Raw genomic sequence first — 19589 nt, 5'->3', positions numbered from 1 at the left:
AGTATAATAAATACTCAGCACTGCAAAGCATCAGTTGTTATAGAAAAAAAGTCATGAAAAAATAGGAGAAATGATGTTACATGATATTGCTAGGTTGAGCGAACAACCGGCAACTGGTAATAAATCTAATCATTATATAGCTCTAGCTTCTGTATGTATGTTTTAGATATTCCCAAATTCTATTCTTACAATGTCTTACCAGATTTTATGAATAGTACTAAACTTTGTTTTATTTCAGGGGAAAACTGTAAACTACTTCATCCCACCTCCACCCAAAGACAAGGCAGAAAAAGGAAGAGCGATGGACAACAGACAGACTTATCCTAGTAAGTATCTTAAGGGGTAACTAAACTTTTTAAAAAAAACTTTCGACATGTAATAGTATCAAGTCAGAAGTTTAGATCAGTGAGGGTCCGACGACTGAGACACCCACCGATCGCTAAAACGAAGAGGCAGAATCGCTCGAGTGAACGCTATTCCGCTTAGTTTCTTATCATCTTTCCTCGGAAAGCCGAGCGAGCGGTGCACGTACTCATAGACTTTCTATCGAGCTTGTACGTCGTTCCGAAGAAAGCCGATCTGAAACAAAGAGCCACCGCTTCCTTTTAGCCATCAAGGTGGTCCAAATGTTCATGCTTATGGGGGAGTCGGCAGCATTGCTGTTGGCTTGACGGTCAAGGTCTTGTATTTGAATTGCATCTCAATTCTGTATATTCTGTATATTTCTCCTCTCCTCTGCAAACAGTGGAAACGGAAACCAAATTTTTGGATATCGGTGGGGGTTCCAGTTGACCTACACCCACTGAACAAATCTTTAGGCCATATCCTATCTATATGCAATTTGTTCTAGGGTCTTTGATGGGAAAACCCATGTAAGAATTTCATATCTAGCAGTTTTTTATGTTATTACAGGTTCCCACTGAAATCGGCACATATCCATTGATCTTAATATGACTTCTGCAGTTCACCAGTGTTGAGTTTCCCCATCTATTATTTGAGCGTGCTCTAATCCGACATATGAAAAGTGGTTGGCTAAAAAGAAAAAAGCTTTTAGTTTAATACTCCGCTTTGTATAAGCTTTGTCTTTTGCTTAAAAGTAATTTTTATTCTCTTAACAGGTTTACGGGTCATGGTTTTAGCAGCAATCAAGGAAATGAGCACGAGCAGAGGTGTGTCCACGATTGGCATACTGAAATATGTAAGCTCCATGTATAGTTATGACATGCAGAAGAATCACCGAATGCTAAAAAAGACCTTGGATAGGTTACTTTCCAAAAAGATAGTGGAGCAGGTTAAAGGACGTGGACTTCAAGGATCCTTTAAACTGGGAGTGAATTATAAAGAACAGATGACTCGAGATAAACCTACAATCCCAATATTGGTGAGCTATCATGGGCATTCGTGTATCCATTTGTGTATTTATTTTTTGTATATATTTTTTATTTTAGATATAACAGGAAATGTATGCTTTATCAGAGACATATTTGTAAAGTCCAGAGATGTCCAACTTTTTTAAAGCGAGAGGGGCACATTTGCCACTTTTATTGGATGAAGAATGTTCAACGGATGCTCATGCTCAGATACTATAGATATATGATAAGACATCACCACAACTTTACATTACAAATAGGACTACAAAAATATGGTCAGAGCAATCCTAAATTGATAGTCTACTTCCTAATATAGGTATGGGGAGGGGCCCATAAAAGAGCCAATTGCGCACAGTGGCACCCGCAGGTGATGTTATTCAGCCTTAGCATAGGTTGCCGTTTAGAATTTAATTGAACATAAGAAATTCATTGTATTAGAAGAAAAAAATTGTGCCTATTTGAACTGTACGGTCAATAAGATGATATGTGTCTGGTTAGTTTTTTATGGCGAGGAATAGTTTGGCGTATTCATGCTTCCAGCACGTTAATTGATGTTAAAGTTCTCTGCAGTCTCCGGTCTGTGCTGAATGAAATATCATGTCAATCAACAGGCTGGAGGCAGAATTACAAGAATACCCCGGACTCTCTCTCTCTGGTCCTGAAATGATCACAGACACATACCGGCTGGTTTCCTTAAGGCACGGTAAAGTGGTAGAATGCAATTTCAGAAGTCTTGTGCATCTTTCAATGGGATTGATAGTGAGAACTAAAGAGTATTGCTTGTACATACCAGTGTAGGCAGAAGGGGAGGTTGAGGCTGAATATTTGATATTCTCACCAGTGGCTGTCACTTGGCCCCCTTGGGACCAGTGGACATAAACCGATTTGTTTGTAAGTTGATCCCCAGACTGACACATCTGTTATTGTTGTAATCTAGTTGGCTGGTCACTTGCCTCTGAAAGTACTCTGAATACATAGAAGCTGTATCGTTCTCCCTCAGCCGATCAGCTCAGCTGAGAGCTGGGTTATAAAGTTAGATGTGATAGTTTACAGGTGGATCCTGCAGGTCTCTGAACCCGTCAGGACTGCGGGACTGACGGATTAAGTGAATAGCGGTAGATACAGCTGCTCTGTATACAGAATACAGAGCAGCTGTATCTAAAAGAGTAAAACACATTTTTAATAAAGTATTTGTAAAGTTGCATCATACACACTGATACACTTTTTAATTTAAAAAAATAATTTGCCTTTCAAAGGTTTCCATAGCCTTTAACTGCTCATTGTTTGAATAGTCATTATTGGCTAATTGTTTAGTAGTGGACGTGGGTGGAGGAGTTCCTGAAACCCATCTGTTTTGCAAAGAACGTAGGTAGAAGAATTAAATGTTTACAACAAAACTTTTATTTCGCATAGTAAGGGTATGTGCACACACACTAATTACGTCCGTAATTGACGGACGTATTTCGGCCGGAAGTCCCGGACCGAACACAGTGCAGGGAGCCGGGCTCCTAGCATCATACTTATGTACGATGCTAGGAGTCCCTGCCTCTCTGCAGGACAACTGTCCCGTACTGTAATCGTGTTTTCAGTAGGGGACAGTAGTTCCACGGAGAGGCAGGGACTCCTAGCATCGTACATAAGTATGATGCTAGGAGCCCGGCTCCCTGCACTGAGTTCGGTCCACTACTTGCGGCCGAAATACGTCCGTCAATTACGGACGTAATTAGTGTGTGTGCACATACCCTAATAAATTTTTACAATTTCTTGGTAGAGCACAAGATCTTCCAACAGGCTGCAAAACAGTACGACTCAACTCGGGAAAAACGATGAAGACCTTTCTGGGACGGGTAATGCTGATCTAAATGTCTTGTCAAAGGATCACGACTACTGTGCACTGAGCAAAACTAGTATGCCGGAAAAAGAGCTCCAATGCTCTACTACAAATAATGGTATTCTAGAGCGGTTGGATGCCTTGCAAGGTTCTGCTGTGGTAGACAAGAAATCTAACACTGCTAGTGACAGCACTTCTGCTGAATCTACTGATTTAAGAACAAAGCAAGATGATATGGACTTAATATCTCAGGAAATAGACTGCCATCACAGTCCTGTCTTCCCTATTAATACCTCTGATTACCGTTTTGAATGTATTTGTGGTAGTCTCAGACATCCCGACCTCAAGGACAGAGTCCAGTGCTTGCAGTGCCTCCTGTGGCAACATGCAGAGTGTGTGAACTACACGAGAGAAAGCATCAAAACCACACCTTTCTATTGTCCACATTGTCTTGTTGCAATGGACCCTGTTCCAACAGGAGCAACCTTGATCATTTCTCCTAGTTCCATCTGTCACCAGTGGGTTGATGAAATAAACCGCCATGTTCAGTCCTCCTCGCTTCATGTCATGGTAAGAACATTATATGTTTTGTTTGCTTGTATTTTAATGTAGTACAGTATCTTAGTAAAACTATGTGCACAGCCACACATTATACTTGTTTTTGTCTCTCAAGTGTCAACCTGTCTATTGGCCTTCATAGGGCTAATGGATCTTTTGGACACGTTTAGCATGTACGTTGGGAGCATTCCGGGCGCACACACTAAACATTGAGCCAACCATAGTTCTGCATTAGAGCTGTGTACACAGAACAGTATGTTACTTTAATTTTTTACTTTAGAGGCATTAGGACATTAAAAAATGAGGTTGCAAGAATCCACACGTGTTTTAAGTCATCAAAAGTCAGTATTTAATTGAAAGTAGGCCGTTGCCTCCTGTGTAAAATAGGCAAGTGGAATACCTCTCAGAGAATGCTTTGATTTATACCATGTTAAAGGGAACCCGTCACCAGCATTTCACCTATTAAACCAGCAATACCAGGTGGTAGCGGGTGAAAAATAATTTCTATATAACCAATATAGAAAAATATTAGCTCCTATGTGTAGAAATTTTTCCTTCCCTTTTCCCTTCCCTTGGTTGAACTTGATGGACATGTGTCTTTTTTCAGCCGTACTAACTATGTAATAATTGTCTTCTTAGTCGGCTCTGTAGCTTTAGTATTCAGCTTTTTAGTGTTCCCACACCGTATGCTAATGAGCAGAAAAGAGTCAGATCTTCATTTGAAAAGAGTCAAATCTTCATTCCCCAAGTCTTTCAGAGTTAACTCCGCCTCCTTACTTTTGATTGACAGCTCCTCGCCTTCCCCCAGCACACAAAATCCCGCGCTTGTGTATTGATGTCCTCTTCTGGTGTGTGCGTACAAAGGGACACCGGATTATTACGATAAAAGGCTCGAAATGTTTGCTATTTACAGTCGGAGGAGGAGTTTAGAACAGGGGATAACGGCAATGAACTTTTTATAGCAGCGGCCAGAGAGGGATAAGTAACGTTCAATAGGTGAAATGCTGGTGACAGGTTCCCTTTAACACATTATATCGATAGTATCTGTTTTACAGCATCTGCCTCTATTTTAGTTAGTATCATTATTACTATAGTCATTAATAAGTGTGCTTTTCTTGCATATAGGTATATCAAGGTGTTAAGAAACATGGCTTCCTACAACCTCAGATGTTAGCAAAGCAAGATGTAGTTATAACCACTTATGATGTTCTGAGAACCGAGTTAAATTATGTGGACATTCCTCACAGCAATAGCAAAGATGGACGTCGGTTTCGGAACCAAAAACGCTACATGGCAATACCAAGCCCACTTGTTGCTGTGGAGTGGTGGCGGATTTGTTTAGATGAAGCACAAATGGTGGAATGCACAACAGCAAAGGTAAATGGTCTGTGCAAGGGGAAAATGAATGAAATTAATATTAAAAGTGGAACATTTAAGGTGTGGGGTTCATGGTGTCATTCCCCAAATACGGCTTGCTCTCCACGGGATCTTAGCTCATCTCTTCTTGACCTCATGATTGGAGTTAATTTAGAACATATTTACGTGCCTTATTCGTGCTGTCCTCCCAGGCCCCTTGCATGATATATATGATATCTATGGATGTCATTGTGATATAGTATGTAATGCCTCTACTATTTATCTCAATCTGGACATTTCTTTTTAGCTAAGGACTCTATGCAACCTGATCATAATGATTGACTCCCGACTATGTACTGCTATGGTTACCAAGATCGTGTTCTCTTGTAACTTTGTCTTTCTACCTTTCTCCTTCAATAAAACGAGTTTGGCATCAATAAGGAAGCATGTTAATTATGTTCTTTAACTCCTTCCCAACATTTGATGTACAGTTACGTCATAGCTAGGAAGGGTGAGTATGAAACGGGCACACGGGTTGAGCCCACTCCATACTCAGCGGGTGTCGGCTGTATGCTACAGTTGACACCTCAGTGCAACAGCAGGGATCATAGATAACTCCGATCCCAGCCGTTTAAGCTCTTAGAAGCAGTGGTCAATACCGATCGTTGGCCCATCGTCCGACTGCTGATGGTTGTCATGGCAGCTTGGGATACTACTGAAGTCCCCCAGGTCTGCCATCTGTCTGCTTCTATTAAACTTGAAGTCTGCAAAAAGCACAGTGTACTGCGATACATAAGTATTAGTATCCAATGATCGCTTGTTCAAGTCCCCTAGGGACTAGTAAAAAACAGTTAAAGGTGTTTTTCTTTTTTGTACCCTAAAATAATATAAAAAAAATAAACATAATTGGTATCGCTGCATCCGTAAAAGTCTGAACTATTACAATTTAACCAGCACGGTGGGCGCTGTCCAAATTTTTTTTTAACGACAGAATTTCTCTTTTCTGGTCACCTTTTTCTTTACAAAGATGGAATAAAATGTGATCAAAAAGTCACATGTACCCCAAAATAGTAAAAACTACAGTTTTTTCCTGCAAAAAAACAAGCCCTAACACTACTCAATCAATGGAAAAATAAAAAAGATAGTCTCAGAATATGGCAATTTATTTTTAACCATTAGTTTTTTCTTTGTAAAAGTAAAAAAACAAAATAAAACATTTGGTATAATTTGCCTTAGACTTGGAATAGAGCAGCAGGGCGCGTGCTCGACCCGTGGATAGGTGAGGGTATGTTCACACGGCCTATTTTCAGACGTAATTCGGGCGTTTTACGCATCTAATTACTCCTGAAAAGACGGCTCCAACACGTCTGCAAACATCTGCCCATTGCTTTCAATGGGTCTTACGATGTTTTGTTCAGACGAGGTGTAAATTTACACGTTTTTTCATTGACTCCATTGAAAAACAGCTCCAATTACGTCCGTAATGGACGCCGCGCGCACTTGCAAAAACATCTGAAATGCAGGAGCTGTTTTCGCCTGAAAACAGCTCCGTAATTTCAGATGTATTTTGTTAAGACGTGTGAACATACCCCTATAGTACTGATGACTTGTTACAACCCGAATAACCCTTTAACACAATTTTGACATTTTTTTTCCATGAAAGGTTAAAAAAAAATGTAAAAACCTAAACATAATTGGTATTGCTGCAATTGTTTCAACATGTAAAATTAACTAAAAAAAAAAGTAGGCTGAATTGCCCTATTCATCCCCCCACCAATTTTTTTTTTAGCAAAGTAATAAGTTCTAAATACCACAAAATGGGACCAATAAAAATTCCAGACCATCCCGCAAATCATAAGCCCTCACACTGCTCAATCAATGGAAAAAGAAAAAATGATGGGTCTCAGAATATGGTGAATTTTTTTTTTTCTTATAACAATTTAGTTTTTCTTTGTAAAAGTAGTAAAACAGAGAAAAAAAACGGTATAAGTGCGATATCCCTGTAATCGAATTGACCCACAGAATAAAGTTAACATGTAATTTTTTTCCTGCACGGTGAAATGGTAAAAACAAACCCAAAAAAACGATGAGTGAATCACTGTTTTTTCCCATTCCACCCCACAAATAATTTTTGCCGTGAAAAAGTGCAACTTATCCCGCAAAAAACAAGCCATCATACGGCTATTTTGATGAAAAAATAAAACCGTTATGGCTTTTGGAAGGTGGGGAGGAAAAAACGAAAATTAAAAATTAAAATTGACCCAGTCTTATACAGAGTAAATATCATTTTTCACCTTTTACAAACTACAATAAAAATAAGGTAATAAATGGTGTAATCAATCTGTGTATTCACACGTGCTGGTTTTGTGGTGTTTCTGCTGTCACAATGTCATGCAGATTAACAAAATTTTGTCAAAAAGACGCATCAAAACCAGCAGAGCCGGGTGTGAATACACCCATAGGCCTCATGCAGTTGGCACAGCCACGTGCATGAGGCCGAACAACGGTACACATACTATGGAGCTGCAGGGATTCCTTGGGCCATTGTACCATGCTCCATCAGGTGCCTTTATGTCTTGAGCTATTCTACCCTAGAAGCAGGGCACCGTAGGTATGGCATCTGATGAAGCATGCCACTATTTTTTTCTGTCTCATTCATATGGAAACTTATAAAAAAACTCTATGCCTTCGTGTGAAATCTGAGGTATATGAAGGTACAGTAAATGCCTAATGCACCTCTATGGGTGACCTATAATGGCTCCGTATAAAACAACCCCAGGACTTAACCGCTCAATGCCCGGACACCACGTTTTACCAGGGCTTGATTAGCCCACTATAATGTCTCGAAGTCCAGCTGAAGACACCGACTGACCTTGGAGCTAATCACTTGCCAATAGGGCGTCATTTTTATTCGTTGATTGAGATGTGTACTGTCTAACTAGATTCGGCACAACCCTTGTTGTGGCAACTGTGACGTTATCAGGGCTAAGATAGCAAAAAAAAAAACAAGCCCTCATACGGCTATATCAACGGAAAAATAAAAAACTTCTGGCTTATGGAATGCAGGGAGGAAAAAATGACAATGAAAAATGGCTGCAGCGGAAAAAGATTAAAGAGTTGCAGGCCCTAAGTAGTGTGAACACCTAGGGTATCTTCACACAGGGTGGATATGTATCCACACTGGACCAGCAGGGAATTCCGGATGAAAAGCAGCACCAAATTGTGGTGCAGTTTTTCAAGCGCAATGTCCACTGCGGAAAACAGCAGGTATAAAAAAAAAAGCCTATACTTACCCTCTGACGTCCTGCAGCACGGCCTCCTGGCGTTTCATCCCATGTGACTGCTGCAGCCTGTGCTTTTCGGCTGATTTCTTACTCATCATGTGGATGAGATTTGTTCAAATCTCATCCATTCTGATGCTACTTTATTATGCTGCAGATTTTCCGCAATGAAATATTTCATTTCATTGCGGAAAATCCACAGTATTTGTATGTGAACATACCCCTATGGTGCTAATACGAAACAATTTTTTATATTTCTATGAACTTGCACTTGTTAAGAATTTTTTATTTAATATTCACATTCCGTAAGTAATGTACAAAAGTATAAAACACTACAACAAATGAGAGAGTAAGAGCAAAGATAATCAAGAACCAAATGTATGCAGAATATAAAATGTACTATCAGTGGTAATGTCAGATTTGACAAATGGGATTCCCGTATACAGTTCAAGATGTATGAATTTTTTTTTTCTTTACAGGCGGCTGAAATGGCTCTACGTTTAACAGGGGTGAATAGATGGTGTGTGAGTGGAACTCCAGTACAGAGGGGCTTAGAAGGTAACTCTACTAGGCTTAGTCTAAGTATATTTAGTATACAGGCCAAGGCAACATTCCTAAAATAAAGTATATATAGAAGATACATGAAACCGTTATGGAAAGAGCAAATTAATAGGTGCGCGTCTAAATTGAAAATTCAACTCTCTAAATCTACCCATTATACAGTATATGGTTTAGTTGGAGACCAATGTGAGGCATTTTGAGGAGATGTATCAAAATAAGTAGAGTTGTTACCCATAGCAACCAATCAAATGACACCTTTCATTTCTTATAGGCCTTTTGAAAAATTAAAGCAACAACCTGATTGGTTGCTATGAGCAACTGCTCCACTTTTTTTCTTCCTCATGAGAGACAACTCCTACCAGTTTTGAGCTGCTCCCAGCTGACAACGGAGGAAGCCGCAGCCAAATATTGTATTACATGATGGCCATTCAGATAAATTGGGGTCCATGTAACACATGGTCAAGTCGAGTCTAAAATATGTTTAGAACGTACATAATTTTAACTAAGCTTCAGTATAACCCCAAGGGAAAAAGCAAAGCATGGTGGAGTATTCGAGAATGATTTGTCGTTTGCACTCTCTTAATATGTATTAAAGAGGCTCTGTCACCACATTATAAGTGCCCTATCTCCTACATAAGGAGATGGGCGCTATAATGTAGGTGACAGCAGTGCTTTTTATTTAGAAAAACGATCTATTTTCACAACGTTAGGAGCGATTTTAGCTTATGCTTAATGCCCAAGTGGGCGTGTTCTTACTTTAGACCAAGTGGGCGTTGTACAGAGGAGTGTATGGCGCTGACCAATCAGTGACCAATCAGCGTCATGCACTTCTCTCCATTCATTTAGTCAGCGCATAGTGACACTGGGTTGTTCACGATGTGCTGTCTTATACTGACATATTAACGTTACTGAAGTGTTTAGACAGTGACTAGATATTCCTTCCAGCCAGGACGGGATGTCTATTCACAATCCCTTCACTTCGTTAACATTTGTTTGGTACTTACAGCAGAGGCAAGCGTAATCTCGCTGTATCCTGTCATTTACAGCGAGATCTCGCGAGATTGCGCTTGCTCTGCTATAAGTACCAAACAAATGTTAACGAAGTGCAGGGATTGTGAATAGTCATCCCGTCCTGGCTGGAAGGAATGTCTATTCACTGTCTAAACACTTCATTAACGTAAATATGTCAGTATAAGACAGCACATAGCGAACAACGCAGTGTCACTATGCGCTGTCTAAATGAATGAAGAGAAGTGCATGACGCTGATTGGTCAGCGTCATACACGCCTCTGTACAACGCCCACTTGGTCTAAAGTAAAAACACGCCCACTTGGGCATTAAGAAACTCATTAGCATAAAGCTAAAATCGCTCCTAATGTGGTGAAAATAGATCGTTTTTCTAAATAAAAAGCACTGCTGTCACCTACATTACAGCGCCAATCTCCTTATGTAGGAGACAGGGCACTTATAATGTGGTGACAGAGCCTCTTTAAGTATAGTGTGATGTCATTTTCTTGTACCATGTACAGTCTTAGGTCAGATGGATCTTTAACCATTGAATTTTGACTTGCAGATTTATTTGGACTTGTGCTATTTCTTGGAGTTGACCCCTACTGGGTTAAACACTGGTGGGACCAACTTCTGTACAGACCATACTGTAGGAGGAATCCTCTACCTTTATATCGTCTTATTGCCAAAATTATGTGGAGGTCCGCCAAAAAAGACGTTATTGATCAGGTATATATATATTGTTTGCCTTATTACAAATTACCTCCATTATATAGCAAATAAAAACCGTTTAGACAACTTAACCATTTGAAGCAATGGTTTGTTGTTAATATCTTATTCAACACTATTGGGGAATTTATTTTTAGTTGTACGGCAGCACAAATGTCGTTTTTTTGGCAAAAAGAAAAAAATATGGACTTTTGTGCCCTTTGCACAGCATACAGCATTTTCTAAAAAGTGAGTGGGGCACAGCAGAAGGGGTCAGACGTGGCCCAACAATTTTACGTTCATTTACAGAACCTGGCCGTAAATTATACCATCAATTTGACTTTTGTGGCACACAGACGGCCAGAGATGGGCCTAATTTATTAGGAGGCGCATTTTACTGTAGCGTGTTTTAGATGAAACGCCAGTCTTAATCCACCCCCCCATTGTACGTGCCTTGTTTCCTATATCAGCAGCGTCTTACATAAAGCAGCTATGACTTATTATAAAAGGTGTGCCGTAATTTACGTTTCCTGTAGATCTGTTAGAAAACACATTGGGGAATTTATTATCAGGGTTCGTCGCTTTTTTTGGGGATAAAACTTGCTAATTTTAGCGGATGCCATATTTGTGCTAAAATTTGTGACTTTTCTCCCCTTTCTCCACTATTGAAAAGTGGCAATATAAGCGGGCAGGGGTTAACTGGGAGGAGGTGGGGTCCGCCAGTGTCCGACAGATTTATGATTTCTAAGACAGAATATGGCGCAAATTGTTGCAGAACTCTACACCTGCTCATAGCTGTGAAAAAGTGAATCAATAATAACAAGTGTCCTTAAATTTTTTTTGCCCTTCTTCTACTCCCTCATTCTGACAATTAATGCCGTTACACATAAACAGCGGGAGAGCCATTGAAATGCAGATCGGACAGCACCTGACGGCAGTCGCGCTATTTATTCGCTGCTACATTTGTCCGTCCCAGGGTAGAGCGTCAAAACTGCATAGAATTTTGACTTGACACCTATTAGTTAGTAACTTCTTTTTCTACTGTCTGCTGCTTCCCTCACTTTAAATTAATGTGAAAAAGTACAAATTCTTCCAGAAGCGCACCAGTGGATAATATTACGGCTCATAATTGAGCAGTTCTAGTATATTAGGAGAGTGAGGAATGTTTGGATAAAGAATACTGTCATTGATTTGTCTTCTTGCAGATTCAAATCCCAGAACAAACGGAAGATGTTCACTGGCTTCACTTCTCTCCAGTGGAGAGACATTTCTATCACAGGCAGCATGAAGTTTGCTGTCAGGACGCTCTAGCAAAGCTAAGAAAGATTTCAGATTGGTCTCTCAAGCTTAGCAGCTTAGACAGACGAACTGTATCCTCTATCCTATACCCTCTGCTGAGACTAAGGCAGGCTTGTTGTCACCCGCAGGCTGTACGTGGGGAATTCTTACCATTGCAGAAGAGGTAAGGATTAGCCTAACCCTAGCTTTTTTAAAGAGTATCTGCACTTTCTGCAAGCTTTTGATATGCCATAGAGACGTATTAAATGTTTGGATCATTAGGGGTCAGGGTGCTGGGACCCCCTCCGACGTTGAAATGAAGGTGCAGAAGCACTCAACTGAGCACCCTGCACCTTCGGCACCTCTGTGAGCCGTCTTCTTCAGCGTAACAAGGAGCGCCAATCACAGCCGAAGATACAGGACGCTCAGCTGAGTGCTTCTGCACCTTCATTTCAGCGTCGGAGGGGGTCTCAGCACCTGGACCCCCACTGATCCAAACTTTTGATATGTCTTTATCACATATCCAAAGTTTGCAGAAAGTTCAGATACTCCTTAAAAGCTCACTGTAAATTACAGTAGCACAATGTAGATAAAGTAACACTTTGTAATATACTTTTACATTTATAACCCCTTTTACTCAAGATCAGTGCATGAAAATAAAACTTTGAACACTACCTGTAAAGTAAAACTAAAATGTTGTTTAAAGATATAGGTATATTATTAATTATACAAATCTAATGTTGTGAATGAAATGTATTCTCTTTTTTGCTTCTTGTTTTCCAATAAAGCACTATGACAATGGAAGAACTGCTGACGTCTCTCCAGAAAAAATGTCGAACTGAGTGTGAAGAGGCTCATCGCCAGCTTGTCTGTGCTTTCAATGGTTTGGCTGGAATCCACATCATTAAAGGTGATCTATTGGAACAGAGTTCAGAAATAAACCTTTTTTCTCCCATTACAGTGTATATTTCAGGCCATGTTAATGATATATAGATGTTACACCAGTTGTATATGTTATATCAGTTTTTACAAATTATGAATTCTCTGCTATTCTTAATAGAATATTTCATAGAGATGGGAGAACATTCAAACAATTCTTCATGTTATGTAACTAAAAATATATAATACATTCTTTGGGTCTTCTCAGGTGTCAATCTTAAACTCTGACTGTAGACCTGTTCAAGATAATAGCCTTCCAATGCAAGACCAATTTGAACAAGCATTAGATTTTATGATTTACAATGGATCTTCTAAATAGGTCATATGTCTTCTACAATGTAATGCTGAGCTCATTAAATGGGTTTCCCTGTTTTTGGAAATTACTCTAATTTTAAATTTTTAAGCGTTAAGAATTTGGTTTCACGTGTAATATGGCGTGATCTTGGGATCCATTTCTATAAGGCCGTGATTTTTTTTTATGTCTACACGTGCACATCCATATGGCATTGCGTGTAATTGGGCTTCATAGAAACAAGTTACTGAGGTACTATATACGGGATTACGTGACAAAATATAGTATTACAAGTGACAGCCAGCACGGTTTTTACTAAGGACAGAAGTTGTCAAACCAACCTGATTTGTTTTTATGAAGAGGTGAGCAGAAGCCTAGACAGAGGGGCCGCAGTGGATATAGTGTTATTGGAGTTTGCAAAGGCATTTGACACTGTCCCTCATAGACGTCTAATGGGTAAATTAAGGACTAGGTTTAGAAAGTATAGTTTGTAATTGGATTGACAATTGGCTCAAGGACCGTATCCAGAGAGTTGTGGTCAATGATTCCTACTCTGAATGGTCCCCGGTAATAAGTGGTGTACCCCATGGTTCAGTGCTGGGACCACTATTATTCAACTTATTTATTAATGATATAGAGGATGGGATTAATAGCACTATTTCTATTTTTGCAGATGACACCAAGCTATGTAGTATTGTTCAGTCCATTGAAGATGTTCGTAAATTACAAGCTGATTTGGATGCACTGAGTATTTGGGCATCCACTTGGCAAATTAAGTTTAATGTAGAGAAATGTAAAGTTATGCATCTGGGTCCCAGCAATCTGCATTCATCATATGTCCTACGGGGAGCTACACTGGGGGAGTCACTTGTTGAGAAGGATCTGGGTGTACTTGTAAATCATAAACTAAATAACAGCATGCAATGTCAATCAGCTGCTTCAAAGGCCAGCAGGATATTGTCGTGTATTAAAAGAGGCATGGACTCGTGGGACAGGGATGTAATATTACCATTGTACAAAGCATTAGTGAGGCCTCATCTAGAATATGCAGTTCAGTTCTGGGCTCCAGTTCATAGAAAGGATGCCCTGGAGTTGGAATAAATACAAAGAAGAGCAACGAAACTAATAAGGGGCATGGAGAATCTAAGTTATGAGGAAAGATTAAAAGAATTAAACCTATTTAGCCTTGAGAAAAGATGACTAAGGGGGGACATGATTAATTTATATAAATATATTAATGGCACATACAAAAAATATGGTGAAATCCTGTTCCATGTAAAACCCCCTCAAAAAACAAGGGGGCACTCCCTCCGTCTGGAAAAAGAAAGGTTCAACCTGCAGAGGCGACAAGCCTTCTTTACTGTGAGAACTGTGAATCTGTGGAATGGTCACCGCAGGAGCTGGTCACAACAGGGACAGTAGATGGCTTTAAAAAAGGCTTACATAATTTCCTAGAACAAAAAAGTATTAGCTCTTATGTGTAGAAATTTTTCCCTTCCCTTTTAACATCCCTTGGTTGAACTTGATGGACATGTGTCTTTTTTCAACCGTACTAACTATGTAACTATGTATGTAACTATGTATGTAACTATGTAGGTTCATCTATAAGTGGACCGCAAAATCTCTGCTCATGTGCTTAGCTAATGAGAGGAATTTACAGTTACTTATAGCACCACTTAGTCTAAATAATAAAAAGTACATATGCTTGCGAATGTTCTTCACTAAAGCTGAGATGAGATTGAGACGATTTGTTGGCCAAAAGCTTGTTCAGCTGACCTCTATCTCCCATGACTTCCCATTAAACGTACATGCTCAGAGTGGGCGCTTACATCCCGGACTATCGGACCAAATCGCCAGGTCAGTACATAGGTATATGCCCCAGAGCTTCCCAGGCAGAAACATGCAACTATTGTCATTTTGGAGCTATGTAATATTGCACAAACACCTGCTTTCTGGTCTGTCTTGTGTATTTTACTCCCATAGTGGCATTTCTGGATTAATACACAAAATGAGTTACAATTACCCACATGATAGCCCACATGCACTCTGGATGCTTGGGGTCCTCCCCTTAGGGTTTCCATTAATTTTAATTAAAAAAAAGTAGTCAGGCAGAAAACATGTAGAATAATAATGTAAGACGTGCAGGTACTAAATAAAAGAGGTGAACACTGAGGCTGATCTGAAACTGAGCAAATAACATGAAATATGCGTTATTTATTTTTTGCAGGTGAGTACCCAATGGCTGCCGAATTGTACAGGGACGTTTTAAGGTCATCAGAAGAACACAAAGAAAAAATGAAGACTGATTCTTTACAAGTAAGTATCTCCAAAAATGTAAATAGCTTGGAAAGAAAAACTGGTATATTTTAAAATAAACCTGTTTTTATTAGATGCAAAGTGCAGGTTGCTCTTACTTGTCCTTTTTAGTTAGTAAAGGGGCATTTAACTCTTAATGATGGTTACATTCAAGTCCCCATGCACACGACCGTAAAAAATCTCCGTACTTGCGGACTGTAATGCGGTCCGCAATTACAGCCCCATTTGGTTCTATTGGGCGCGGACACTATAGATAGGTGTCCGTGCCGGGAATTATGGCGCATGTCCTACTTTTCGTATTTTACAGGCCGTGCTCCCATACATTGTATGGGAGCACGGCCTGAAAATGCGGCCCGTGGCCGTTGGCGGCCGGCCGTGCCCGCAATCGCCGTGATTACGGGCACGGCCGTTTGCATGAGGCCTTAAACTTAGTTTTGCCGTTTCTTGACTGTGATATAATCAATATGCCAACACATTCTGTTGTAATATGCATTATTGCCTATTATTGTTCTGTTTCTGGTCTAAGACGTCGGACACATAGTGAGGTTCTCCTACCTCATTTTGAGCTGTAGCTACAAATCTCTAAATCAGTGCGTCCAAAAGTTCATTCTTGGCCTAAACGTTTGTCGCTCACATATGCTCACTTTTGGGTAGCTGTATTGTTGATGGAGACTGTATTTTCAATATTTTTAGACTGATCTCTGTCTCTATGTTTCCATCAGGGGTTTCAGTATTTTTGACAGGAAGTATAGTATAGACGACATCACTATTCTAGCTGTCAAAATAACCCAGAACCCCCAACGGAAACGTGACTGACCCCATTATAAGTCAATAGGGTCCATAAGGACCCACTTGAAAATGGATCCAGCAGTTATAAATGGAAGCCATGACGCTAATGTCAATAGAGCCTTATCCTTACTGACTTACCCTTCGCCAGAAAGTTATACTACTGGTGCCTAGTATGTGCCCACAGCGTGTTTTGTTAAGCAGAAAAAAATCGGACTTATCATTTCCTTCCGGATTTTTGAGGCAGGTTTTGAAATGCAAGCGTTTTTTGACAGCTTTTTTGAACATGTTTTAAACGGGTTTTGTTAGGCTTTTTTTTTTTTTTAATTTAGCACATTTTCTCCACCTTCTATTGGTTTTTTAATGGAGGGACAGAAGTGGAATCCTCTCAAAGATACAGCATGACGCTTCCCCCCCCCCCCCCCCCCGTTAGTGGATAAACACTGCCTGGAAAAAAAAAGCCTCTACCTTCCAATGGAGAGAGATTTAAGGCAGATTTGGCGCTGATTCCAAAATGGTTTCCGTGACAAAATCGCCTAAAAAAAAAAAAATGCCTTGTCAGCTGGGCCTACGATTGACAAACTACATTGCTTCAAATTTTTCATCTTTAATATTGAGGAACATGTCTCTATATATCTATCTTTAAGGTGTTTATTGGAACTAAGCAATTTCCTATAACACTTTTCAGGATCACAACATTTAAGAAAGTCACCTGCCTTGTTGTGTTTCAATTAACACAACATTTTTACACCCTATTTGACACTCCAGATGAAATTGTAACAACACTGCTTCTCATTATTTTTATACCCTAAGTCATTTCTTAGCGTTATGATAAGGTGAAAATGTACTTGTTAAAGCTTTAAATATGAGCAGCAGAGGTTAGTATGCTATTGCTGAATTTTTATCACAAATATTTTCCTTTTATTAAATCAATTATCGTACAGAAAAAAGAAAGGGTCGAGAAAATTTCTATCCTTGTTTCTCCTAGCCCCCGTAGCAACAAAGCCCAAAAAAAAAGGACCCTAATATCTAAGTCAAAGAGCTTGTAAAATATCTTGCCTGTCAAACAGGTGTTTCATTCATCTTTCCCAATATTTCCTCTGTTCTCCTTCCTTCTGGTATACAGTATGTGCAGCCACTCAAGAGTAGAACTTTAAAGGGGTTTTCCCATCTTGGACATTTATGGCATATCCACAGGATAAGATGAGCCCACCCTCCAGATTAATTTTTCCTCCTATTCCAACAAGCTTTTACTCTTTGTGACACAGACGAGGGCAAATTTACCATAGTCCGACTTCTACGCCCTCTTGGAGAGAGGTGGCCCTGTCTTGGTTGGTCCCATCCTCTGCCCGTTTGGGGATAAGAACCTGTACAGTACTCAACTCTCAAGGGGGTGGGAAATTAACCCAAGGGTTGTGTAAATAGTGTGGAGGGGAGGCAAATGCCCGGGTCCTTTATCCTGGGTGGTCCATGTTGATCTTTGCTATGGTGCCCCCTCTCTCCTATGTATGCCACTGAACGCAGCTAGACTTTTGTCCATGTGACTCTGATGGTTACTGCAGATTAGCCTTGATTGATTGGGGCTGAGGTGCAATACTAGACACAACCACATGGATATGGATGGCACTCTGTCAGGTAGAAGATAGAAGCATGAAGAAAAGTTACTCATATAAATTCCAAGAAATTTCTGTAGTATAGCTCTCTGAACTGTCTGTTCAATTTTATCTAGAGACTACATTCCACACACAATCTACTGGAACTGCTTTCTGCAAAGCATCCTGGAATCCCACCAACCTTGCGCGATGACAAGCTGGAAGAAGAGGTTAACAGTTATTATTTTGCATTATATTTCCAAAGAAAACAAACTATTACAATTTAACTAAAAAAAATAATATACCTTTTGATTTCTCTTTTTATTTTAGCAGCAACTTTCATCAATGTTGTTTTTTATGTTGCAGGCTTTATAATGAATACACACGTAATATATTATAGTCAAAATGGGGTTCCCACCACTAGTGAAATAAAGCCCCGCAATTCCAAATATTAGGGAGTTCCTCTAATCACTATTATTGTTGTAGTCACAGTGAAGGGAACAGGCACATGGTGATTAGGTAAAGATCGTATGTTATGGGGCCCTTGTTTATTGATTATGCAGGGAATATCAAGTGTGCTTTGCATTTGAACAATAAACAAAGTTTACACTTCCATCTTTTTAATTATTATTAATATCATGTTTTTTGATTATAGATAAAAGAACTCAAAGAACATTACATGATAAAATCGAATGCAGAGGTATCTGAGGCTCACCAGGCTCTGCAACCAGTCCTGCAAAATATACGTGAATTGCAACGAAAGGTAAACTGTGTGTAATGTCGAATTTGTTTATGATCATTATACACTGTCGAGTCACATTATTATGACCACCTTCTACTTTTGACGTCGACAGCACGTAGCCCATGAAGGAAGCGATGTGCCGTGGGCTGGCTTGGTGGGTGTATAAGGTGTGCGGTAGGCTGTCTGAACACATATCACTCGTTCCCATGTGTACAAGGGCAATTTACTAGACTTGCAAAAAGGCATATTTATTGGTTTTCAGGCCAAGGGTTTCTATATTTCTATAACAGCGCAGTTTGTGAACTGTTCGCTTTTTTGCTGTGGTGAAACTGTACTGTGAGTGGACAAATCGCACCATTGGGAATAACAGACATGAATCTGCTGAGCACCACATGCCATTGATGTGAGAGGTGAACGTCGGCTACGAAGGTGCGTGAGGGCCGAACGACAAGCTACAGTGGAGCAGCGCACCGTGAAAATCAACCAGGGGGCAACCAGACGTGTGTCTAAAACAACAGTTCAGCTAACTCTACTGCGTATAGGGCTCCGAAGCAGACGGATGGTCACTGCTCCTATGCTAACAAAGGTGCGTCGGAAAAAAAGGCTTACATTTGCACGGCAGTATCGGAATTGGACCACCGATGATTGGCAAAGGGTAGCCTTCTCCGATAAGTCACGTTTTCTGCTTCATCGATCAAATAGTTGTTTGCGTGTCAGGCGAGAAACATCAGAGAACACATACCCTGCAACCATTGCTGGAAGAACACAAGCTGGTGGCGGCAGTGTCATGGTCTGGGGAGTGTTTTCATGGCATTCTCTGGGCCCACTCATCCATGTGGAAGGCACTCTGATTTGGGTATGAATTCATTGTTGCAGGTCACTTACACCCATGCATGCTGTTTGTCTTCCCTGGGGCAGATGGAATCTTCCAGCAAGACAATGCGATATGTCACATGGCTAGAAATGGCCGA

The 19589-nt window shown here is 40.1% G+C and overlaps 1 protein-coding gene across 1 annotated transcript in view; it reads left to right on the top strand.

Moving 5' to 3' along the window:
* The window catches only part of SHPRH (SNF2 histone linker PHD RING helicase), a 72833-nt gene that overhangs the window by 15607 nt on the left and 37637 nt on the right, over positions 1–19589 (top strand). Inside the window, exons 7-17 of the mRNA XM_075862856.1 lie at positions 239–326; positions 1119–1381; positions 3142–3771; positions 4885–5136; positions 8876–8954; positions 10531–10694; positions 11879–12135; positions 12740–12861; positions 15410–15498; positions 18014–18106; positions 18532–18639. Coding sequence (XP_075718971.1) covers positions 239–326; positions 1119–1381; positions 3142–3771; positions 4885–5136; positions 8876–8954; positions 10531–10694; positions 11879–12135; positions 12740–12861; positions 15410–15498; positions 18014–18106; positions 18532–18639 — 2145 coding nt within the window. The remainder of the gene's footprint in view (positions 1–238; positions 327–1118; positions 1382–3141; positions 3772–4884; positions 5137–8875; positions 8955–10530; positions 10695–11878; positions 12136–12739; positions 12862–15409; positions 15499–18013; positions 18107–18531; positions 18640–19589) is intronic.

Source organism: Rhinoderma darwinii, chromosome 4 (assembly GCF_050947455.1).
Source record: "Rhinoderma darwinii isolate aRhiDar2 chromosome 4, aRhiDar2.hap1, whole genome shotgun sequence".
Taxonomy (NCBI): Eukaryota; Metazoa; Chordata; class Amphibia; order Anura; family Rhinodermatidae; genus Rhinoderma; species Rhinoderma darwinii.
Note: the sequence above shows the minus strand (reverse complement) of the source record. Positions and strands in the feature narration are given on the sequence as shown.